Source organism: Bos taurus, chromosome 1, assembly GCF_002263795.3.
Source record: "Bos taurus isolate L1 Dominette 01449 registration number 42190680 breed Hereford chromosome 1, ARS-UCD2.0, whole genome shotgun sequence".
In the NCBI taxonomy this organism is placed as follows: domain Eukaryota; kingdom Metazoa; phylum Chordata; class Mammalia; order Artiodactyla; family Bovidae; genus Bos; species Bos taurus.
Window position 1 is genome coordinate 58,353,936 of NC_037328.1, and position 26,094 is coordinate 58,380,029.

Here is a 26,094-nt window from a genome sequence, read left to right on the forward strand (position 1 = left end):
TCTCTTCAGTGCAAGTGGGAAAACAGAACTCATCTGACAGCATTAAAAAAGTCACCTCTAAAAATTAATATTATTAAATGACCAGGAAGTCTAAGTCACACAATGCATGCAGTACACACAATTATGAATTGAATGCTTTGGCCTTTGAGTTAATTCATAGTTGAGGGTTGATACAGGCATATACCTGTTTTTAAGTTACACTGAGCAGGACTCCCCTTACATGCTCTTATGGGATTTTCCCTAGCTGGGAGATCCATTTAGAATAAAGGAGAAACAGAACTATTCATGAATTAAGCAAACAGAAAGTACAAAAAGAGTATAAAATAAAAATTGTGTGTGCCTACAAGGTAAGAACTGGGGAAGAGATATGCCTACAAAGAAGAGGGGAAGAGATAAACTTGAATAAAGGCTGAATTTATTTGCAACACTATTCTCACAGACCCACTGAATACATGGTCTTAATAATGTTTCGGGACAAAAAAACCTTCTGTATCCTAATACAGTATCATAAGTCGCACTGTGACACAAAGGCCTGAACACTGAAAAAACAATGAAAAGTAAGAATCCCCAAATCTTTACCTTGTTCATTGTTTCCTCCGTTAAGCAGGAGTTCATCGTTCTGCCTTTTCAATTCTGTTATGTACTTAAAGGCTTGGTCCAGGATCATATTCTTGCTCTGTGAAAGAAAGTCAACCGTTTAAAAGTTTCGCTGGAGGTTAAGAACTTGCCAGAAGAAAGTTAAAGCTTTGGTTTTTCCGATACGTATGATACGTATCTTTGCACAATTTATTTATTATTTTTTTTTACATTCTTTTTTTTTTTTAATTTTATTTTTAAACTTTACATAATTGTATCAGTTTTGCCAAATATCAAAATGAATCCACCACAGGTATACATGCGTTCCCCATCCTGAACCCTCCTCCCTCCTCCCTCCCCATACCATCCCTCTGGGTCGTCCCAGTGCACTAGCCCCAAGCATCCAGTATCATGCATCGAACCTGGACTGGCATCTCGTTTCATACATGATATTTTACATGTTTCAATGCCATTCTCCTAAATCTTCCCACCCTCTCCCTCTCCCATAGAGTCCATAAGACTGTTCTATACATCACTGTCTCTTTTGCTGTCTCATACACAGGGTTATTGTTACCATCTTTCTAAATTCCATATATATGCGTTATTATACTGTATTGGTGTTTTTCCTTCTGGCTTACTTCACTCTGTATAATAGGCTCCAGTTTCATCCACCTCATTAGAACTGATTCAAATGTTTTCTTTTTAATGGCTGAGTAATACTCCATTGTGTATATGTACCATGGCTTTCTTATCCATTCATCTGCTGATGGACATCTAGGTTGCTTCCATGTCCTGGCTATTATAAACAGTGCTGCAATGAACATTGGGGTACACGTGTCTCCTTCCCTTCTGGTTTCCTCAGTGTGTATGCCCAGCAGTGGGATTGCTGGATCATAAGGCAGTTCACAATTTAAAACTGGCACTGTATTCAAAAACTTCTACTATTTACCTTTTATTTATTAAGTATTTATTGAGGCTCTGTTCTAGGTGCTGGGGATGTAATAAAAAGGACAAAGTTCTTGACCTTGAGGAATATTACTTGTTTATGAGGAATTATTATATAAAAATATTTATATTTACAAATAAAATCAGGTGGTGACAAGTGTTATGAAGAAAAATAAAGCAGCGTCTTTTACTCTCTTAATTAAGTCACCCCCCTCCAGGCTGCAGTTTGAGTTTAGATGCATCTTTCTCCAGGAACTCTTTCATGGGCCTCTCTGTTCCAGAATTCTGTATTTCCTTGGGTAAACTGCAGCAATTGTTCCTCTCTTACTAGAATATTTAGCTCCTCCACTTAGCATTTCTGTAACGTGGGAAAGTAACTTAGTCTTTCTAAACCTCAGTTCATTTGTAAAATGGGGATAATCAAAGTGTCTACTTTGAAGGTGTGGTAAGGTTAAAGGCTTTATACAGAGAGACTCTTAGAACCCGATGGGGTATAGAGAAAAGTGCTTCGTGTTAGGTACTTGTAGCTACTATATGTCTGGTCCTATGTTAAGTACTTCAAATGCATTATTTCTTGGACTCATTAGAAGCACTATGTTGTTATTCCTTATTTTTTTAAACTTTATTGAGGTATAATTGACTAAGATATTAAAAAAAAGTAATAGTAAAGAAGGGTAAAGAAGAAATCACAGAGATGGCAGAGGTTACTCTGTACTGTGGACTGAATGTTTGTATCCCCCCATAATTCATGTTGAGGCCCTAATCCCTGAAATGACGGGGCCTTTGGAAGATAATTAGGTCATGAGGGTCTATTCTCATGGATGAGATCACTGCCCTTAGAAGAATAAACATGAGAGAGGTGATCACTGTCTCTGCCATGTGAGAACACAACCAGGAAGAAAGCCCACATCAGGAGCCAAACCAGCTGCCATCTTGATCTGGGACTCCCAGCCTCCTTAATTATAAGAAATACATTTCTGTTGTTTAAGTCACTCGGTCTATGGTAATGTTCTTAGAACAATCCAAACTGACTTAGACATTCTGCTACAATATATTTCATAAAGGGAGGCTGAGGAAGGCTCTCTGTGAGGTGATGTCTAAGCAAAAATTTGAAAGGAGTGTAAGAAAGCATGCCCTGTGGACATCTGGAGAAAGAAAGCTCAAGCAGCAGGACTGGCAAGGACTAAGGCCCCCAGGCAGGGTTGAGTTTGGCGTGTTGGAGGAACAGAATTAGACAAATGAGATGAATGAGACAAAAGGCAAGTATACAGGGAAACAGTGGGAGGAGACGGCCAGAGAGGGCCTTTAAGACCGTGCAAAAACTTCAGATTTTAATGTGAGCCTTTACTCTGTCAACCACAACTACAAACTACTCTAAAAAGTAGGTTGAGATAACAATGGCACTTGGTTGAGTTTTGGTGCCATGCTCCTAGTATCTTCCATTCCTAAGCTTTTACAGAAAGGTTGTATTTTACATCAAAGTCCCTGTACTCTTTATTCAAATTTTTAAAATGGAAAACATAATATATACATACCGCAAAAAATGTAAATAAGAGATATATAATGAAAAGCACATTCCTTTTGACTTTAGCCCTCTAAAGCCCTTTCCAGAGTCAACCAAGTTACTTATGTATCTTTCCAGAAATATTACACGCCAATACATGTATATGTTATATATATGTATATGTTATATATATATATATGTATATGTTATATATATGTATATGTACACACACATATCTTCTTAAAAATTCAAATAGAAGGATACTATAAACAGTATGTTACATGGGTACAACTAGAGATTATCATACTAAGTGAAGTAAGTCAGAAAGAGACAGACAAATACCATATGATATCACTTACATGTGGAATCTAAAACACAGCACAAATGAACCTGTCCACAAAACAGAAAGAGACTCACAGACATTGAGGTGAGACTTATGGTTGCCAAGGCGGAGATAGGGAGGGAAAGGGATGGACTGGAAGTCTGGGGTTGTAGATACAAACTATTATATTTAGAACGCATAAACAAGGTCCCACTGTATAGCACAGGGATATCCCTGGGATAAACCATAGTGCAAATGAATTTTTAAAAAAGAAATATATATATATATGCATATAACTGAATCATTTTGCCATACAATAGAGATTGGCACAATATTATAAACCAACTATACTTCAATAATACTTCCCTGATAGCTCAGGTGATAAAGAATCCGCCTGCAATGCAGGAAACCCTGGTTTGATTCCTGGGTTGGGAAGATCCGCTGGAGAAAGGGTAGCTTACCCACTCCAGTATACTTGGTCTTCCCTTGTGGCTCAGCTGGTAAAGAATCCGCCTGCAATGCGGGAGACCTGGGTTCAATCCCTGGTTGTGAAGATCCCTTGGAGAAGGCAACCCACTCTAGTATTCTGGCCTGGAGAACTCCATGGACTGTATAGTCCATGGTGTCGCAAAGAGTCGGACACAACTGAGCGACTTTCACTTTATACTTCAATAAAAAGATTTTTAAGCATGTTTTAATTTTTAAAAACATACTTTGGATATTATGGTCATTTTAACAATATTAATTCTTCGAATTCTTCAGCATGGTATATCTTTCCATTTGTGTCATCTTTAATTTTTTCCACCTGTGTCTTATAGTTTTCCAAGTACAGGTTTTTACCTCCTTAGTTAGATTTATTCCTTGGTATTGTATAGCTTTTGATGCAACTGTAAATGGGACTGTTTTCTTAATTTCTTTTTCAGATAGCTTGATCTTAGTGTATAGAAACACAACAGATTTCTGTATGTTAATTTTGTATCCTGTAAATGTATCATACAACTTTACTAAATTCATTCATGAGTTCTAGTAGTTTCCTGGTGGCATCATTAGGATTTTCTATGAAGAATACCATGTCATCTGCAAAGAGTAATAGTTTACTTCTTTCTTTCCAATTTAGATTCATTTTCTTTGTTTTTCTTATCTGATTTCTGTGGCTAGCACTTTTTTCTATTGGAAGATAATTACTTTACAATGTTGTGTTGGTTTCTGCCATACAACATGAGTCAGCCATAAGTATACATATGTCCTCTCCTTCTTGAACCTCCCTCACACCCCTCCATCCCATCCCACCCCTCTAGGTTGTCACAGAGCACCAGGTTGAGCTTCCCATGTTATAAAGCAACTTCCCACTATTTTACATATGGTAATGGAAATGCTTCAATGCTACTCTCTGAATTCATCCCACCCTCCTCTTCCCCCATGTGTCCCCAAGTTCTCGATGTCTGCATCCCTATTCCTGCCCTGCAAATATGTTCATCAGTATCATTTTCCTAGATCCCATTTATATGCATTAATATATGATATTTGTTTTTCTCTTTCTGACTTACTTCACTCTGTATAACAGGCTCTAGGTTCATCCACCTCACTAGAACTGACTTAAATTCATTCCTTTTTTATGGCTGAGTAATATTCCACCTATATACACCCATTCATCTGTTGATGGGCATCTAGGTTGCTTCTATGTCCTGGCTATTGTAAATAGTGTTGCAATGAATACTGGGGTGTGACTAGCACTTCTAATACTATGATGAGTAAAAGTGGCAAGAGTGGGCATTCTTGTCCTGAAGAAATGCTTGCAGCTTTTTACCACTGGGTATGTTAGCTGTGGGCTTGTCATATATGGCTTTATTATGTTGAGGTATGTTTTCTCTATACCCACTTTGTTGGGAGCTTTTATCATAAATGGATATTGAATTTTGTCAAAAGCTTTTTCCTGCATCTATTGAGATGATCATATGATTTTTATTTTTCATTTTATTAATATGGTATAAAACATTGATTGCTCTGCAGAGAGTGAACCATTCTTGCATCACAGGGATAAACCCTTCTTGATCATTATTTATGATTTTTTAATGTACTTTTGAATTCGACTTGCACACATTTTGTTGAGAATTTTTGCATCTACATTCATCAGTGATATTGGCCAGTGATTTCTGCACTCATGGTTTGAAAGGATTAATATTGTTAAAATGAGCATACTACCCAAGGCAATCTACAGATTCAATGCAAAATCAAAATACCAATGGCATTTTTCACAGAACTAGAACAAATAATTTCAATATTTGTATGGAAACAATCTTGAAAAAGAACAAAGTTGGAGGTATCATGCTCCTTTTATTTCAAATTATATTACAAAGCTGCAGTAATCAAAACAACATGGTACTGTCCTAACACACACACAGAGCAAAGAACAGAATAGAGAGCCCAGAAATAAACCTATCCATTCATGGTCAATTAATCTATGACAAAGGAGCCAAGAATACTTTGAGGAAAAAAGACAATCTCTTCAGTACATGGGAAAACTGGACAGCTACACACAAAAGAATAAAATTGGAAATTTTCTCACGCCATACACAAAATAAACTGAAAATGGATTAAAGACTTAAATGTAAGACTGGAAACCATAACACTCCTGGAAGAAAACACAGGCAGAACATTCTTTGACATAAATTGTAGCAATATTTCTTTGTATCTGTCTCCTAAAGCAAGGGAACCAATAGCAAAAATAAACAAAGTGGACTACATCAAACTAAAACTAAGATAATGTCCTTTCTTAAAGCAAAAATTTAGACAAAAGCAATTGATAATGCCCACCTGCTGTTCTCTACTGCAGACAGGGGCTGGGGACATGAGGCAAAAGTGAAGAAAGTCTAAATTTATTCAACTTCTAGAAACCAATACTGACCTCCATTGCACACTCCAGGACACCAAGAAAGAAATGATTATGGTTTCCTTTCAGAGAAACTTATAGGAATAGAAGCCAAGAGGAGGAATATTTCACTAGGCAAATAACAAAGCTTACTGAGCAGTTACTATACACTGAGATATGGGGAAAGAAAAGCAATCAGGAGACACAGTGCCAGCCCCTACGTTTGCTTTTGTGTTAAGGAAACAAAAAGTATATTTTTAAGAAGACTGAAAAACACGTTTAGGCAAGACTGGGTACCACCTTGCAGGGAAGAATGAGAAGAAACTGAATTATAAGAACTTGCTGAGGGAAACAGTGTTGAGAAGTGAACAAATTGATCTGGCCCTCCCCAACAAACGTCTGGGATGGTTTGGGACTGGGAAGCTCCAGTGACCATGGAAGGTGGGGTGAGGCACGGGGTTAAAAATGAGGGGACTGGTAGAAAGGTTCTTCTTTTGTAATAAGAACCAGTCCCCACACACACCCTGTGCAACTGGATGACTTCCACTCCTCCCCAACCACAGGAGACAAGTTTCTTTGCTGTGAAATTTGAACCCAAGGATTTCAGCCTCAGAGATACTTTCATGGCACAGAAGTGGATAAGATGAGGCTCCTAAGCGAAAACATGGTGGGTGGGGAAGTAAAACAATGCTTCCTAAAGCATGAGATTCTCCAGCACCCGTTCCCTGCCCCAGCTCCCAGAACAATGGCAATGAGCTAGTCCTCTTCCCACCATCCCCACTACTAGGTAGGGTGGTGCAGGATCTTTCTCCAGAAACTAAAAATTAATAGCTAATTCCAAAAGAAGAAAATCTACAAATGTTGGCATGTTTCCATTCAATAACAACAACTACAGCAACACTAGATCATCAATCACTAAACCATTAGGACCACCAAAAGATAAGCCTGTTCAATCAGTTTTTAACGCCTCCTTCTCAAATATGAAAAAAACAGCTGAGGTGTCATTAAACATTTAAGGGATGTCTCCAAAAAGAAAGACAAAACATCAAAACAAAGGAGAAACATTTTTAAAAACCAAAACCCTATATATTATTCTCAAAGATGAGATAATACTGCATCGTCATAAAAATATAAAAGGAAAAGAGACAATAAGGAAAAAAGACGTGGAAATTAAAAATAGGAGAGCTGAAATTAAAAACAGAAGAGTTGAGGACTTCCTCTGTGATCCAGTGGCTAAGACTGTGCTTCCACTACAGAGGGCGTGGGTTCTGTCCCTGGTCAGGGAACTAAGATCCCACATGCCGCCTGGCCAAAAACAAAAAGCAGAAGATTTCAAAGAGACCAACTAATTGAGACTGAAAAAGAAGGGTAGAGGGTTCCAGAAGTAAAGTCTCAAAGGAAAAATAGGGAAAATGAAATTTCATGGCAATTTGACCATGCAGAAATTATAGTAAGAGACTGCTGCGAGGTGTGGAAAGAATTTAGAGATATGTACATTAAAAAATTGAGCAAATGAAAAATAATGAGGCAATTATTAACTCTAAAAAAACATTTTTTGACAGGGAACAAAAATTATCATTCTGCACACAGAAACAACTTAGGGAATTATCTGATCACAAGCAATTGGTTAAAGTATAAGAGGATTTCTTACCTGTTTCAGTGCAGGAGAGCATGGGATCAGCTCTCCTATTCTGTTTATCCCAGCATTGATTTTCTTCTTTCTATGCCTCTCCACTAGATAGAGAAAAAATTCATTTATCAAACCTTGCACTACTGCTGCCAAAGTGCCTCATTCTCCAAAGGTAAAGAAATCTCAAAGAAAGTCTTAACCAACTGTCTACTGAATACAAATAACCATAAGAAGATTTCTAAGAATGTCATATTCTTAAGTCTAGTGTTATGAAAATCAATACAAGCCATACTTTTTTTTCTTTTTTCCTCTCCCCCACCTCCCCAAGAGCTTTCTCCACCTTTAATCACCTTTTATTTGGATTTTAAATAAAGGGATCTGTTATAATTAAATTCAAATTACAAAAACAAATTACTAATACTGTATTACTCTTGCTGCTGCTGCTAAGTCGCTTCAGTCGTGTCTGACTCTGTGCGACCCCATAGACGCAGCCCACCAGGCTCCCCCGTCCCTGGGATTCTCCAGGCAAGAACACTGGAGTGGGTCGCCATTTCCTTCTCCAACGCATGAAAGTGAAAAGTGAAAGTGAAGTCGCTCAGCCGTGTCCGACTCTTAGTGATCCCATGGACTGCAGCCCACCAGGCTCCTCCGTCCATGGGATTTTCTAGGCAAGAGTACTGGAGTGGGGTGCCATTGCCTTCTCCGGTACTACTCTTAGGTCATTATTATATTTCAAGTAATTATTAGAGATTTTAATGATAACTAAATTTCAAGAACCTACTACTAGTTATGTTACTAGAAAGCTGCTGCTTTATAGCAAACAGCAAATTAGACATTTCCAGGCATATTAAAGAACCTTAAAACACCTTTTAGGCTGACTAGAAGGCATTTTTGGAGTAGAAATAGCTATTAGTTGTGACTTAAATAGATGAGAAAAGGCAGTGGCTTATTTTCTCTATGTGTCTGTGCTGTGCCCCATCTAAGGAGCTAGACAACTGACAGCCTGTGAGAAATGTCCCAGGCGTGCATGCTACAACTTGAAAAGCTGTATGAAAGAGCAAGAAAATACAAGACATGATCTAAGTAGTTTCTGTAAGATACTGCAAACAGAAAAATTGGTTTCTATTTTGTTAATTTTATAAAATCTTCCTTTTAACGAAGGATTTCAGTGCTTCTAAGAAGATGACCTTTCAGATATAGCATAAGTAGTTCTTATTTCACAAATATATATTTTTCGCCTCATAATCTAGCAGTGAGAACACCCTCTCAATGACAGTGATTTACTTTCTCAATAAATTACTATCAGGACATACTTATTGTCCCATGTGACATTTAATTCCAATAAAAAGATTTAGCTCATAAGGCAAAAAAAAAATTTAGATGTGCTGATAGGACAAAAAACTCACACAGAGCAATAAAATAGAGCTCACCATTCTTCTGAATGCTCTAACAATAATATTTGTTGTTATCTAAGCACATATTTTCTAATGTGTGTAGACAAAACAACAACAAAAATAACATTAAGACTCTATCGACAGTGACAAAAGGGAATTCACATGCAGGGAACTCCCGTTCTGGGGAACAGCAGTGTCCCGTCAGTGCTCAACACTTCTTTCCATAGATAAAGTTTCCCCAGGTTCCTTTCCTTAGGGAAAGGGAGATATTATTTATAGAGTAAAAGAAACAATTAAATATATATTTTTACATCTGACTACAGTCCCTGATGGAAAATAAAATGTTAAACAATATATCAAATTGTCAATGTATGCACAATTACTTCTATAAATGTTTACCTGGCTATGGCCTGTAATTCTGATATTTAAGATAAAAGCAAAGGTTTTTTTTTTCTATATTTCTTCTTATAATTGAGGATTCCACAGCTTAATTTAAAACTGGTCACATTTCAAGTACCTTTAAAATCTACAGCCATTTCTTCCCAACTCCTGTAGGCAGCTAGCCTCCTCTAAAATTTCTGCAGACACATACTCTTCACTCTTTCCATAAGGAGTATACCTGGAATTCCTCAGCGGGTGAAATCACTTAAAACACTAGCTCCAGCGGTATACTAATCCTTAAATTAGCTAAATAGACTATAAGTCTTCATGAGACTTAGGGAGTACTTTGTCAACTAAAAACAATACAGCACAAATCATTACATATAAAATAAATAAGCTATATGGTACAACATAGGGAATACAGCCAATACTTTATAATGACTATACTTGGAGTATAACTTTTAAAAATTGTGAGTCACTATGTCATACACTTGTAATTTATATAATATTGCACATCAACTTTACTTCAATTTTAAAAAATGAAAAACAAAACCCCAAACAATAAAAGAACACTTTCCTAGAATGTAATGAATAATGATTCTGTACTCATAACATGAAAACACAATCAGCTATAGTATAATTTCATTTTGAATACCAAAAATGCCAACAAGTAAATTTTCAAGTATTGTTTCTACCTGCATTGTGTGTCTCCCGGTTTTTCTTTCTGAAACAAAAATATAGATAATAAGAACATGAAAATAATAGGAAAACATTTTACTTTATATTTTGAGAACCATAAAAAATAATTTGATGAAAATTTGTATTTGTTATATCAATAAGAAGCCATTTTAAAGATAATTTTCTCAATAATAGATTATGGTATAAAAACCTGACTGCAGATACATCAGTATAAATTCAGAATTCACAACTACTGAAAGTAACTACTATTCTCTATTTTCTCTTACCCCAAAGTCAAATCAGTCATTGAAAACTGACCTATTTGAAAAATTTAATTAAGGAGCTAGTCAACTCCTAAAGTGATATGCCAAGTACTGTTGACCCTTAAACAACACGATCTGGGACTTGTTCACTTATACAGAGATTTTCTTCAATAGTGAATTCTATAGTCCATAGGAACCAGAGTTGGTTGAATCCAAGGATATGGAACCGTGGATATGGAGGAACTGTGAATAAGAGGTCTGGCTATACCCTAACCACCACTGTGTTCAAGGGTCAACTGTAGCTGATTTCCAGTGTTTGCTCTGGCACTGGCTAAGGGCAGAGGTGACTGTGTAAAGAAGACAAACAGTAAAGAGGAGCCTTGTGACCCCAGGGAGGGAAGTGTGGCAGGCACTAACAACTGGCATCTGAGACATCTCTTGCATTTATGTAAATTAGGTTATCCAAATTCTTACATTTTTCTCAAAAGGTGATCTACTAAAATCACCAATTTTCCCATATACACCATTATTCAATACATAAGCATTCTCTAATAGCTATCCAATCTCTAACAATGATTGTAATATTTAATAATGGAACCACTGGTCATGCAATTCTAAGCAGAAACATTGCCCAAAATGACGGAAATTCTGAAGGAGGTATTATACAAGGAACCAGAACTAATGTTATATTGATGTGCATAATGGCATTAATGGTTCGTAACGTCACAAAATGTCTATTCAAACTGACTTCAGTCTAAGTGAGCTTTGCGTCCACCACGAAGACTAATACTGAATGCAAGTAAAAATCTCAGAAGAAACAAACATTTAGCGTATATTTAGGTATTACACTGTTTTAACTACTGATAGTCATTTTACCACTTATACTGCTAGCAGAATTCAAAGGACAGGTAAATTTTAACTATATACCCCTTTCTATATATCTATTTATATTTATCCACAGCTATTTTTGAAGAGTAATGGTTTTCTAGACATCCAAATTAAAGTTCCCTAAAGGACTACCTATTTCAAAAAGTGGGGACCAATTCTGCTTATCTGCCAAAACTCTATTATTTTTGGACTGTGGCTTCATACCTGTGCTGCTTTTTTGTAGGAGTCTCATTCTCTGTCATTTCTGGCATGGTTACAGTGATAGGAACCTACAAGGCATGAAAAGACATGTCAGACAGTCTAAAGGCATTCTAGTATCTGGGAGAAACTGATTAATAGCAATTTGGTTTGAATACCAAGATGCTAAAAAAATAAAAATGACATCATGAAAAAGCACTGGATTAGGTATTGTGGACAGGAAAAAAAGTATAAGAAGATAGGACAAAAAATATTATAACCAGCAGGTAGAGAACATGGTGAATGTCAAATGTGAGATATAGCCAGGAAGTGCTTGAGAACACTGGAGAAGAGAAAGATCATTACAGATTTGGAAATCAAGAAAAGCCTAAAAGGGGTACAGATTTGAGCAAGATCTGGAAAGACAGGTAAAACATACTTGAGTTGGGAGAATATGTTCTTTGCTCATGATACAAAATTGAAATCAATGGCCATTCTCTCTGAATGCAGAAAAACCAAAAGTGACAAGTGCACAATATATGCTATCCCACATATGGAAGCAACATCCATTCACTTACTCATTTGCTGGGCTTCTTTCATTTCAAACTGCTAGAAGTTTTAAACACTATCACTTGAGAATCATTAAAATCTGAGTTTGAGTATGAAAATTCTATTAATACTTAAAATACTATGATACTAAAGAATACATATATTATATGGAAATACACTCAAAAAGCCTGAAAGCAAATATATTACAATATTAAACACAATTATATAAGCCCAGGAATATTATAAGTGATTTCCCTCTCTCTTCTGATTTTCAAGAATTTTGCAGTAACTTTAATGCCTCTAAATCCCAGGGATTGGCAATCTTTCAGAAGAGGCCTGTCAAGCTGGGCTACTGTTCTGATGCACTACAAGAGGCTGCAGGTGCAGTGTCCCATTTTCTCTCTGAAGGCAGAAATTGGAGTCAGTGTGGGTTTACAATCTAGTTCTGCCATTTCCTGGTTGTGAGGTCCTGGGCAAGTTGTGTAACCTCTTGGAAACTCAGACATTTCATCTAGAAAGTGGATCATAATCACAGTATCAAGATCACTAGGTTGTTTCAAGAAAGAAAAGATGAAATAATATAAGGAAAGGACAACAGCATGGTGCCTAGTTGTAGTTAGGATTTAATCAATGTTAGCCACAGATATAAATGACCTGGACAACCACAATGATGTGGTCACTCACCTAGAGCCAGACATCCTGGAGTGTGAAGTCAAGTGGGCCTTAGGAAGCATTACTATGAACGAAGCTAGCAGAGGTGATAGAATTCCAGCTGAGGTATTTCAAATCCTAAAAGATGATGCTGTTAAAGTATTGCACTCAATATGCCAGCAAATTTGGAAAACTCAGCAATGGCCACAGAACTGGAAAAGGTTCAGCTTTCATTCCAATCCCAAAAAAGGGCAATGCCAAACAATGTTCAAACTACTGTACAACTGCGCTCATTTCACATGCTAGCAAGGTAATGCTCAAAATACTTCAAGTTAGGCTTCAGCAGTGTGTGAACCAAGAGCTTCCAGATGCACAAACTGAATTTAGAAAAGGCAGGGGAACCAGAGATCAAATTGCTAACATCAGATGAATCATAGAAAAAGCAAGAGAATTCCAGAAAAACATCTACTTCTGCTTCATTGACTATGCAAAAGCCCTTGACTGTGTGGATCACAACAAACTGTAGAAAATTCTTAAAGAGATAGGAATGCCAGACCACTTTACCTATCTCCTGAGTAAGTTATACATGAACCAAGAAGCAACAGTTAGAACCTTATATGGAACAACCGGTTCAAACTGGGAAAACAGTACGACAAGGCTGTATATTTTCACCCTACTTATTTAACTTCTACGCAGAGTACATCATGCAAAATGCCAGGCTAATGAATCACAAGCTAGAATTAAGACTGCTGGGAGAAATATCAATAACCTCACATATGCAGATGATATGACTCTAATTGCAGATAGCAAAGAGGACCTAAAGAACCTCTTGATGGGGGTAAAAGAGGAGAGTGAAAAAGCTGGCTTAAAACTCAACATACAGAAAACTAAGATCATGGCATCCAGTCCCATCATTGCATGGCAAATACATGGGGAAAAGTGGAAACAGTGACAGACTTTATTTTCTTGGGCTCCAAAATCACTGTAGATGGTGACTGCAGCCTTGAAATGAAAAGATGCTTGCTCCTTGGAAGAAAAGCTATGACAAACCTAGACAGTGTATTTAAAAGCAGAGATATCACTTTGCCGAGAAAAGTCTGTTTAGTCAAAGCTATGGTTTTTCCAGTAGTCATGTACAGATGTGAGAGTTGGACCATAAAGAAGGCTGAAAGTCAAATAACTAATGCTTTCAAATTGTGTCCTGGAGAAGATTCTTGAGAGTCTCTTGGACAGCAAGGGGATCAAACCAGTCAAGCCTAAAAGAAATCAACCCTGAATGTTCATTGAAAGGACTGATGCTGAAGCTCCAATATTTTGGCCACATGATGTGAAAAGCTGATTCACTGGAAAAGGCCCTGATGCTGGGAAAGGTTGAGGGCAAGAGGAGAAGGGGACAACAGAGGATGAGATGTTCAGATAGCATCATGGAGTCGATGGACATGAGTTTGAGCAAACTCCAGGAGACAGTGAAGGACAGGGAAGCCTGGCCTGCTGCAGTCCATGGGGTCACAAACAGTCAGACATGACTTAGTGACTGAACAACAACAACAATGGATATTGATGATGTATTTCTGGTTAAGGCTTTAGCTCTAGAAAGGAGGGAGAAGAGTCCTGGGAAAGAAGTAGAAATAGATGCAGACAAGGTGCTGATAGAAAAGTACTGACTGAATCAGCCTGAGGAGAAACATGTGCTCTAGATCTATTTCTGGCAGCTTATTTATTCCATTTTCTCCCTAACATTTATAAAGTCCAGATCAGCCTAAAAGCAAGTTCACATTACATAATGCGGGACACGTGAGTAAATCAATCAATCCCTGTCACCTTTCTCACCCAAGGGCTTGCAGAATCTCTTCACTTTTGATTCCTGGCTTCCAACGCCTCTCGTTTCTGATCCAAATCTATCATCTTCTGCCAGAAGATGGTCTATAAGTTATGTTTTCTTCTTACTACACAAGAGAAAAATGAGTGAATGTTTATATGTTTCCATTAGCAGCATGAATAAAACGAGGACTAGCAACCTAGGGTGGGCAGGCAGATTTTCCGTGGCTTACAGGGTGATCCTGAATTCTCTCCACCTCTTAAAAGTTAACGAACCTAGTTGCTTTCAAAAGTCACTTCCCAGTGGGTTATGCATGCTCCACCCCCACAAAAATGGTAGCACAGCAGCCATGGGACAGGCTCCAGGAGGTGAGTCTCTCCTTTCTTATGATGGCTACTGTCACTTGCTGTCAGCCTAGCTTTTACACTAATTGTCCTCAATTCTAAAATTATCTTTCCTTCAATCTCCTACTTCCCCATTCTCTCTTGTGAGAGTGACTGAAGACTTACTCAAGGACCTTCCACTAAAGGCATCAGGAAGACAGCTCTCATATCTGCACATTGTATGTGCTCTTAAAAAATGTCAACATGGGGAGAATTCCCTGATTGTCCAGAAGGTAGGACTTTCCTCGTCATGGGCCTGGGTTCAATCCCTGCTCAAGGAACTAAGATCCCACAAACCCTGCAGCATGCCCTCCCCACCCTCACCCCCCCACCAAAAAAAGAGGGGGCTTCATCCTAGACAAATGAGAAGTGCTAAGAAGGACCACAGAATTGGTGCTTTTGAACTGCGGTGTTGGGAGAAGACTCTTGAGAGTCCTTTAACCTGCAAGGAGAGCTAACCAGTACATCCTAAAGGCAATCAGTTCTGAATATTCACTGGAAGGACTGATGCTGAAGCTGAAACTCCAATACTTTGGCCACCTAATGCAAAGAACTGACTTATTTGAAAAGACCCTGATGCTGGGAAAGATTGAAGGCAGGAGGAGAAGAGGACAACAGAGGCTGGATGGCATCACTGACTCAATGGACATGAGTTTGAGTGAACTCCAGGAGTTGGCGATGGACAGGGAGGCCTGGTGTGCTGCAGTTCATGGGGCTGCAAAGAGTCAGACACAACTGAGTGACTGAACTGAACTGAAGGAGGGCCCAGGAATCTATATTTCCAAAAAGGTCTCTTTGTGATTTTTCTTTTTCTTTTCTTCTCTTTTTTTTTTTTTGTACAAAAGAAACTCTTTTTCACGGCTGCTGCTGCTAAGTCGCTTCAGTTGTGTCTGATTTTGTGCGACCCCACAGACGGAAGCCCACCAGGTTCCCACCCCTGGGATTCTCCAGGCAAGAACACTGGAATGGGTCAGTATTTCCTAAATATTCCTATTAATCCAAAGGTAACAGTTTAAAAATATAGGTTCTCAGCTCATCCCAGATGCACTGAATCTGTCTCAAAAGAAGGAATTCCGATCTCCAAGGTAGTAGCCTGAAATTTAATGCGTGCCCCCAGGTGGTTCTTATCAGGACATCTTGAAAGCACAGGCAGTTATTTTGGTGAAATTCAGGGAGCTGACCAATACTTTACTGTAGGAGAGATTGTTTGGGATGTGGTATGAGAGTCGACCAGATAATTTTACCTATAAACCAGTAAGGTCAGATTTGCCTCATACCCACATGCGTTGGCATTTGGTGATTAATATCACTGTTCCAGTTGTTCCCCTCAGGTTGTCCTTTTTTCAAACTTTTCAGATTGACGTTACAATTAAGATACATGAAGTAAAAGCGTTACTTTTTTTTAAACATCTAGGATCTTAAAGCAAATGACAATAGAGCCCTATCACATAAGTAGACACAATCAATATATTGCACTGAGGTGAAAGCCAGCAGTTTACTCAAAGAGGAATACAGCCTCAAATCAAAATCACCCAGCTTACCAAATGTCACTATAAATATCCATCTCAAAGCACATTTTAACCAACTCAATTAACCTAACTCAATGCAAAATTACTTCCATGTCCAGTATCTCCTGATATTAAAAATGCATTCCTGACACTGAAAAAGAACATTTACTGGAACAAAGAACTATATAATATTGTCATGAATCCTTGTCCACTTATTACTCTACTAATAAGGAAACAGCATTTTTAATACAATATTTATATAACCAAATACAAATACACCCTTTAAAATACTTAAAGTATCATGAATTTTTAAAGAAAACTGTCAAAATGTTACATTAGTAATCTATGGATTATTATTTTTCATGGTAAGAAAGTTATTTCTGAAATTAGTCAAAGTTCGTGGTTCTCAAAGTGTGGCCTTCAGATCCCCTGCATCAAAAATCACATCTTTTTTCTTTTTTTTTTTGATGTGGACCATTTGTAAAGTCTTTATTGAATTGGTTACAACACTGCCTCTGTTGTTTATATTCTGGTTTTTTGACTGTGACACTTGTGGGATCTCACCTCACTGATCAGGAGCTGAACCTGCACTCCCGGCACTGGAAGGCGAAGTTCTAACCACTGGGCCACCAGGGAAGTCCCCAAATCATATCTCTTTTCCCCATGAGGTAACTTTTTTCCCCAAGAAGAAAAGCTTACATATTAGTAAAATGCACAAATTTTAGTATAACAATCAGTGAGTTTTGACAAATGCATATACCTGTGTGACACAAACCCTATCTAGGCGCAGAGCATTATTATCATCAGAGACAGTTCTCTCATGACCCTTCCTGCCAATCCCTTCCCCTACTCCCACAGAGGCAACCAGTGTTCTCATTTTTTTTTTCACCACAGAGATCTGAGAATTCTACTGTGGGGGGTGGGGGGCAGAAAGGGAACCTGGACCAGACTATAAAGGAATATTTTACACCTAATGAATGTGTTCAGATTGTATCTTAAGATCAGTGGTTCTTGAAGAGCAATCCACAGAAACTAGCCTAGCCCTGATATGAAGTAAAATGAAGTCCCCTAGTCTACAGTAAAATGGAAAAAAGGACAACGCAGTTAGGATTTTTTTCTTTTTTATTGATATATAACTTACATACAATAAGTCACTAATTTAAGTTCACCCTAATCACCTATTATTTATTTTCTCTCTCTCTTTTTTTTTTTTGACTGTGCTGTGTGGCTTGCAGGATCTCAGTTTCCCAACCAGGGACTGAATCCAGGCCACAGCAGCAAAAGCCCAGAATCCTAAGCACTAGACCACCAGGAAATCCCTCATGTATTTTTATATAAGGATACAAACATATAACCACCACTTAGATCAATATATAGAACATTACCAGCATCTCAAAAGGCTCTTTCAAGGTCACTGCCACTTAATCCCCTGAAGTTTCTTTTAAAAATATATTTATATTCAAGGAAGAAGATATATATTCCAAAGAAGACATACAGATGACCAATAAGTGTATGAAAAGATGCTCAACATCATTAATCATCAGGTACATGCAAATCAAAACCACAAAGATGTATTACTTCACACCTGTTAGAATGGCTGTTATCAAAAGTCAAAAGATAAGGTTTGGCAAGCATGTGAGAAAAGGGAATCCTTGGACACCATTGGTGAAAACATAAATTGGTACAGCCATTATGGAAAACAGCACAGAGGTTCCTCAAAAAATTAAAAATAGAACTACCATATGTTCCAGCAATCACACTTCTCAATGTATATCCAAAGGAAATAAGTCACTATCTCGAAGAAATATCTATACTCTAATTTACTGCAACATCATTCACAGTAGCAAAGATACGGAAACAACCTATGTGCCCACTGACAGGTGAATGGGTACAGAAAATACTGTACTATATGAATGTATTATTTCATATATCATATGTGATATATATATGCTCATGCTCGGTCATGTCTGACTCTCTGCAACACCTCAAGACTATAGCCCACCAGGGTCTTCTGTCCATGGAATTTTCCAGGCAAGAATACTGGAATGGGTTGATTGCTATTACCTATTCCAGGGAATCTTCCCAACCCAGGGTTCTAAATCTTGTCACCTTCCCAACACAGGGATCTAAATCTTATCATTTGCATCTCCTGCATTGGCAGGTTGGAGAAGGCAATGGCACCCCACTCCAGTACTCTTGCCTGGAAAATCCCACGGATGGAGGAGCCTGGTAGGCTGCAGTCCATGGGGTCGCTAAGAGTCGGGCACGACTGAGCGACTTCACTTTTACTTTTCACTTTCATGCTTTGGAGAAGGAAATGGCAACCCACTCCAGTGTTCTTGCCTGGAGAATCCCAGGGATGGGGGAGCCTGGTGGGCTGCCGTCTATGGGGTCGCACAGAGTCGGACATGACTGAAGCGACTTAGCAGCAGCAGCAGCAGCAGCAGCATTGGCAGGTAGGTTCTTTACCACGGTGCCACCTGGTAAGCCCGACACACACACACACACACACACACACACACACACACACACACACACACACATAAGGAAAGCCTGACACACACATCTATAAGGAAAGCCTGACACACACATCTATATGGAAAGCCCCTCCCACAAACACACGTTAATTGGCCTTAAAAAAAAGGAAATCCTGATACTTGTAACAACATGGATCAGTCTGAAGGCCAATATGCTAAATGAAATAAGCCAGACACAGGCAAACACAGAGTGATCTCAGTTCAGTCACTCAGTTATGTCTGACTCTTTGAGACCCCATGGACTGCAGCACACCAGGCCTCCCTGTCCATCACCAACTCCCGGAGTCCCCTCAAACTCATGTCCATTGAGTCAGTGACGCCATCCAACCATCTCATCCTCTGTCATCTCCTTCTCCTCCCACCTTCAATCTTTCCCAGCATCAGGGTCTTTTCAAGTGAATCAGCTCTTTGCATGAGGTGACCAAAGTATTGGAGTTTCAGCTTCAGCATCAGTCCTTCCAATGAATATTCAGGACTGATTTCCTTTAGGATGGACTGGCTGGCTCTCCTTGCAGTCCAAGGGACTCTCAAGAGTCTTCTCCAACACCACAGTTCAAAAGCATCAATTCTTCGGCACTCAGCTTTCTTTATAGTCCAACTCTCACATCCATACATGACCACTGGAAAAACCATAGCCTTGACTAGATGGACCTTTGTCGACAAAGTAATGTCTCTTGTTTTTAATATGCTGTCTAGGTTGGTCATAACTTTTCTTCCAAGGAGTAAGCGTCTTTTAATTTCATGGCTGCAGTCACGATCTGCAGTAATTTTGGAGCCCAAAGATATAAAATCTGCCACTGTTTCCACTGCTTCTCCATCTATTTGCCATGAAGTGATGGGACTGGATGCCATGATCTTTGTTTTCTGAATGCTGAGCTTTAAGCTAACATTTTCCCTCTCCTTTTTCACTTTCATCAAGAGGCTCTTCAGTTCTTCTTCGCTTTCTGCTGTAAGGGTGGTGTCATCTGCATATGTGAGATTATTGATATTTCTGAGATTATTGATACTGATCTTTTAGGTGGAAACTAAAAAGGTCAAACTCATAATAAGAGAGGGTAAAACTCTTGTTACCAGGGGTAGGGGCTAGGGGAAAATGGTGAAAGGGTACAAACATGCAGTTAAAAGATGAAAAGTTCTGAAGACCTAATGTACAGCACAGTGACTGTAGTTAATATAAAGTACTGTATATTTGAAATCTGCTAATAGAGAAACCTTAATTGTTCTCACCACAAAAAGTAACTATGTGAGGTGATAGATGTGTTAATTAGCTTGATTGTGATAGTCGTTTCACGATGTATACAAATATCAAAGCACTATGTTGTACACCTTGGTGATTGTGGTTTAGTCGCTAAATCGTGTCCTACTCTTGCGGCCCCGTGGACTGTAGCCCACCAGGATCCTCTGTCCACGGGATTTACCAAGCAAGAATACTGAAGTGGATTGCCATTTCCTTCTCCAGGGGATCTTCCAGACCCAGGAAGAGAACCCAGGTCTCCTGCATTGCAGGCAGATTCTTTACCAACTGATCTATGAGGGAAGTTCATTTATTTAAATATTTATTTACTTATTTATTTGGCTGATGGCTGGAATTTATTTGGCTGGTGTTTGATGTACACCTTAACTACATATAGCTTTGTCAATCATACTTCAATAAAGCTGGAAAAAATGCATACATTCAGAAGTGTACACTTATTTCATATGTTGCTGGTATGAATGTAAAATGGTGTACTCACTTTGGAAAACGGTATGGCACTTCCTCAGTTAACACAGAGTTGCCTATAACCCAGCGATTCCACCTAGATATATATATCAAAGAGAGCTGAAAACACATGTGTACATGTGTTTTCAAAAATGTGTACATGTTTGTAGCAGCAATGTTCTTAACAGCTAAAGTGTTGGAACAAGAGAAATGTCCAAATGACAAATAAATAAAACATGATATATCCACACAGTGGAATATTATTTGACAATATATTTGTCAATAAAAGGGCATGACAAATTATTTGACAATAAAAGGGCATGAAGTACTGATACATGCTACAACATGGGTGATCCTTTATATTATAAACATTATATTAAGTGAAAGAAGTCTGACACAAAAGGTCACATATTGTGACCTTCATATGTTCCATTTATAGGAAATGTCCATAACAGGCAAATCCATAGAGAAAGAAAGTATATTCGTGGTTGCCAGGGGCTAAAAAGGATGGAGAATGACTGCTAATGGTGGAGTGGGAGGGAGAGAAGGGGTCGGACTTTGGGGGATGATAAAATGTTCTAAAATTAGACTATGGTGATGGTTGCACAACTCCATAAATATACTAAAAACCACTAAATTACATTTTAAATGGTAAACTTCATGGTATGTCAGTTATATCTCAATCAAGATCTTAAAATTAAAAAAAAAAAGAAACTGTTAATAGAAGTCTCTTTGGGTAATCTGAAATTCTCTACCATTCATCCTTTTCAGCAGTTTGTACATCTGCTTTCTTTTAGCAGGTGACTTCAAATTCTACTTAGTTACCAGTCATCCCCAATTTTCCTAATATGGGAAAAATGTGAAACCACCACAAACAAGTACCAGCATTTAAGAGAAACTCAGTTTAACTGTTCAGTGGCAAGTTGTGTTTTCTTCCCACTGAGAAGCAAATTAGTGGTAAAAGTTAATTTAAATTGTGTCTTTAGATACGATGAAGAGAAAAACCCAATTCTAACCACAAAAATTTCAAACTGGAATTAAAGTGTCTTAATTGAAAATATTTTATGGCACGCTGCATGAACATTATTTGTCCATGAGTTGAGAAAAATCTTTTCAATCTCTGTGTTTGCTTCTGTTCTGCTACCATGGAATGCATTCCTAAACATTTTACAATTACTTAAAATGTCTGGACAAGTGGGTACATAGATATGCAGTTTTAAAATATGTTCTATTTCTTTATATGAGATCTATAATAAATCCATAGTCCTCTCCAATCAAAATGACTCATACTACTGAATATGATCCATGGAATTACAACACAATTAAGCGTAAGTCCTGGTTTGGGTCACAGCCATTAAAATGTTAGGCCATGACAATGTTCTGTTCTGTTTTTCACTTAAAGTGGGCATTTTTCCATGTCGTTCAAAACTATGGTTACAGCATTTATGTTTAATATCTTGGATATATGTATTCTATCATCTTATTCATGCTTTGAGGCATCTTTGCCCTCTGTATTTTGCTAGATGAGCTATTATTTGTATTTATCACGTCCAGCATTTTAGATTAAGAAATTCCTACGTGGTCTACCTGATTCAACTCATTAAGTCTTTAAATCTGTATTAATAGTACAAAAATAGCACAGAGGTGGTTTTCATGTGCAAAAGAATCCTTCTATGCATGCGGTTGCAGCAGCTGCTTTCCATCTCGGTAGGAACTTGAGGAGCTGTTTATGAATGTGCTGTGTTGTCTTCTGCTTTGTGTAACTGTTATCAGAAATTCTAATTTCCTTTGCCATTAAAGAAATATTACAAAAAAAAAGAAATATTACAATTTAACAATGTTTGTTGGCTCCTTCCTCCTCAACATCATGCTGTGTGCCATCAGTCATGGAGGTTTCATAAATGCCCACCTTGAGATGCTATGACATATGTAAGAATATGAAATAATGAAGTCCTGCTTTCACTGTGCACTTGAGTGAAACAACACTTCAAGAAAAAGAAATAAGCCAAGGGTATAGTAATTTGCTCAGCATAGTTTTTATTTTTTTATTTTTAAGCTACACTTGTAACCTGTTTGTATAAAAAAATAATTATTGAGATATAATTGACATATAACATTAATTTCAGGTATAAACATAATGATTTGATATTTGTATTACAAGATGCTCACTACAAGTCTAATTAACATTCATCACCACACACAATCACAAAATGTTTTTCCTGTGATGAGAACTTTTAACATCTACTCTCTTAGCAGTTTCCAAATATTCAATACAGTATTATTTTAAAAATCATTTTGAAGAGTCTAGAAATATATAAAGTTAAATGAAAAAGTTACTTAGCTCTACAACTGCACTCTTCAGGAATACCCACTGTAAACAGTTTGGCATTTTTTAGACCATTTCCTTGCTCTTGCCCATACAAAACTACAAAACTTCTGGCTCAGAAACTGTATCACAATTAAATTCAGAGAACTTCATGCTTTCAGGGTTTTTTTTTTTAATTCAGTTGCAAAAAATAATTCTTGCTCTTTGTAAAATTTTAAACAGCACAGATATATGTATATAAAGTACCAATGCCCTTATACTTTTAACAATCTGGTAATATCAATTCCAAATATTTTTCCTATGTGAGTGAGTGCAAGTTGCTCAGTCGTGTCCGACTCTTTGTGATTCATCTCTAAGCAAATACTTACGCATATATTAGTAACTGTTAAACTAAATGAGAAGGACAAATAAAATGCAAGCAGTATAAAACACCTTCCTGTCCCAGTTCAAATCTCTGTTGGTGGGTGATTCTACTCCTTGGATAAAAATTAGGGCAGATGCCATGACTTTACTGGTCATAACTACATAATAAAAATCGTCTAGTCATTTCTAGTTACAAAACAATCCACTGGGAATACATCAGTACAGTTCCTTTATTGTGAATAATGCCTCTCACCACACAATCTCTTGCACTCTGCTCACCCCCCAACTTCTGTCTCTGTCCTTACAGCTCCCATCTCTTTCGCTGAGGTGTCTTTGTCCTGTCTGGAAGGCCTGTGGCTCAGTGCCCAGACCAACTCCCTCCTGACATAATATGGACCCACATCTGGTTCACAGAAACACATAACTCTTTAATGCAACAACTCCTAGAAATTTACCTACAAGTATATTCATGTATGTGCCGGCAGATATTCATTCAAGGATATTCAAGTAGCAAAAGACAAGGAAAGGCTCATCAAAAGAAAACTGATTAAATATATCACAGGATCATATAGAACCACCTGAAATTGCCCATATTTCATACCTTCTGCCTCTAGAAACTGCAGTTTCAGGTGGTTCAACCTAATAGTTCCACCTGTACAATGCAGTTATATGTACTGATAGTCAAATATATGAATTTATGTATTTGTATGTGCTATATCGTATCTCCCCCAAATTCACATGTTGAAGTCCTAATGGCCAATACTTCAGAATGTGACTGTATTTGAAAACAGGACCTTGAAAGAGGTAGTTAAGTTAAAATGGGGTCGTTAGGATAGACCCTCACCCAAGATGACTGGTGTCCTCACAAGACAAGGAAATTAGAACACAGACCACAAAGACATAGAGTTGACCACGTGAGGACACAGTGGGAAAGCAACCACCTCCAAGCCAAGAAGAGGCTTCAGAAAAAGGTAAACCTGCTGATACCTTGATTCTGGACTTTGAGCCTCAGGAACTTTAAGAAAATTAATTTTTCTTATTTAAGCCCTTCAGCCTAGGTATTTTGTTGTGGCAGCCCTAGCAAATTAATTAATTAATGTATGTATGTATTTACAAATAAACTTGTATATATGTATCCTTAGGGATGGAGAGAAGAACATGTAAATGATGCACAGCTAGTCAATGATGCACAGAATTTCTCTGGAAGGACTGCACAAGGGAAATGGGAGACAGGATACATGGGATATTTCATATGCAATTTTAATTTTTGCCACATGTATGCATTATGAACTAATTTTTATCTTTCTAATAAATGCATTGAAGACTATAATATCTCCTCAAGGTACAACTTTGTCCATAGCCTGTAAATTTTGATATGTAGTGTTTTCAAGTTACTAATTCCTAAATAGTTTATATAGTTTCAGTTAAATTTTAAATAATTTTTTAAAATGCTATCCAAATAAGGTGTTAGTCGCTCAGTCAGGTCTGACTCTTTGCTATACTGAAAAACAAAAAGACAAAAAAAATTACCTCTAACCACATCCCTTTTTCCAAGGAAGAAAATTAAAGTCCCCAGTACAACCTATTCATTCTACCCTCTACCAACTGGTAATCAATTTGACATCAATTTTCTTGCTCTTTCTACAGGTGTACATTTACATATATATCTTATCATACGCACATAATTTTTTTATAAAAATTTAATCATGTTCTATGTCACTCTGAAATATGCTTTATTTTAATTTAGAAATACACTATGGACATCTTTTTAATTTAACTTACTCTTTTTAATACCTGCATAGCATTGTGTAGCATGGATGAGCTATCATTTATTTAGCTGTTACCCATTGATTAATACTCTTTATCCTTCTTCCTTTTTTATTTCTGGATTTTGTTTCACTTGGTTTGCTATTAAAAACAATGCTCACCAAAAAAAGGCTACAATCAACATCTTTTAAGTTTTTAAATTCAAAGCAACAAAAAAATATTATTATTGCTTAACCTGCATCTCCTTGAGGACTAGTGAGGCTGAATATCATTTCACATGTTATGAATCATTTATATTTATTTTTCCAGAATTTGCTTGTTTTTATTATCTGGAATTTTCCTTCCTTATAATTTCAACTTTTATACCCTCTTCAAACTGAGTTAAAGTAAAAAGCTTTCCAAGGAGTTATATTTCTTCTTTTTTGGTTCTCCTTTTGTTAAGAGTGTGTGTATGTGTGTGTGTGTGTGTGTGTGTCTGTATGTCTGTCTGTTTCCTTGCATTATGACTGGCAATAACTAATTTTTAATTTTCAGAATTTGAGATTTCCTGTGTAGCCCTGTTACATGACATATTTTTGTTATGTGTTAGATGAGTATTTGAGAAAAGTATGTATTTTTAGCTCCTTAGGTATATAAAGTTTTATCAATTATTTTTCAATTAAATGTTCGTTGTGTGGAATTAAACTTTGTCTGATAACAAATTATTATGCATTTTCTTCCATTCAACATTTGCCTGGAGTGTGTATGTGTTTATATTATTTTAATTTTTCTGCATTATTTTGTTCCTGTTTGTCTGAAATAACACAAATCTGAAGATTTGTTTCTATATAATTCAAGAGCCTTTAAAAAGAGAGAGAGAATATAT

General features: G+C 37.4%; 1 protein-coding gene across 3 annotated transcripts in view; it reads right to left on the minus strand.

The window, feature by feature from the left end:
• Nucleotides 1-26,094, minus strand: part of USF3 (upstream transcription factor family member 3) — a 52,812-nt gene that overhangs the window by 14,704 nt on the left and 12,014 nt on the right. Inside the window, exons 2-6 of one of the 3 annotated variants that reach the window (XM_005201359.5) lie at nt 14,658-14,773; nt 11,655-11,719; nt 10,317-10,345; nt 7,868-7,950; nt 580-676 (exon numbers count right to left, since the gene is read on the minus strand). In XM_005201359.5, the coding sequence (XP_005201416.1) occupies nt 580-676; nt 7,868-7,950; nt 10,317-10,345; nt 11,655-11,701 (256 nt within the window). In that variant the 5' untranslated portion in view covers nt 11,702-11,719; nt 14,658-14,773. Of the gene's footprint in view, nt 1-579; nt 677-7,867; nt 7,951-10,316; nt 10,346-11,654; nt 11,720-14,648; nt 14,774-26,094 lie in introns of all 3 variants that reach the window. The other 2 variants (XM_010801140.4, XM_002684777.6) reach the window with 2 other exon arrangements.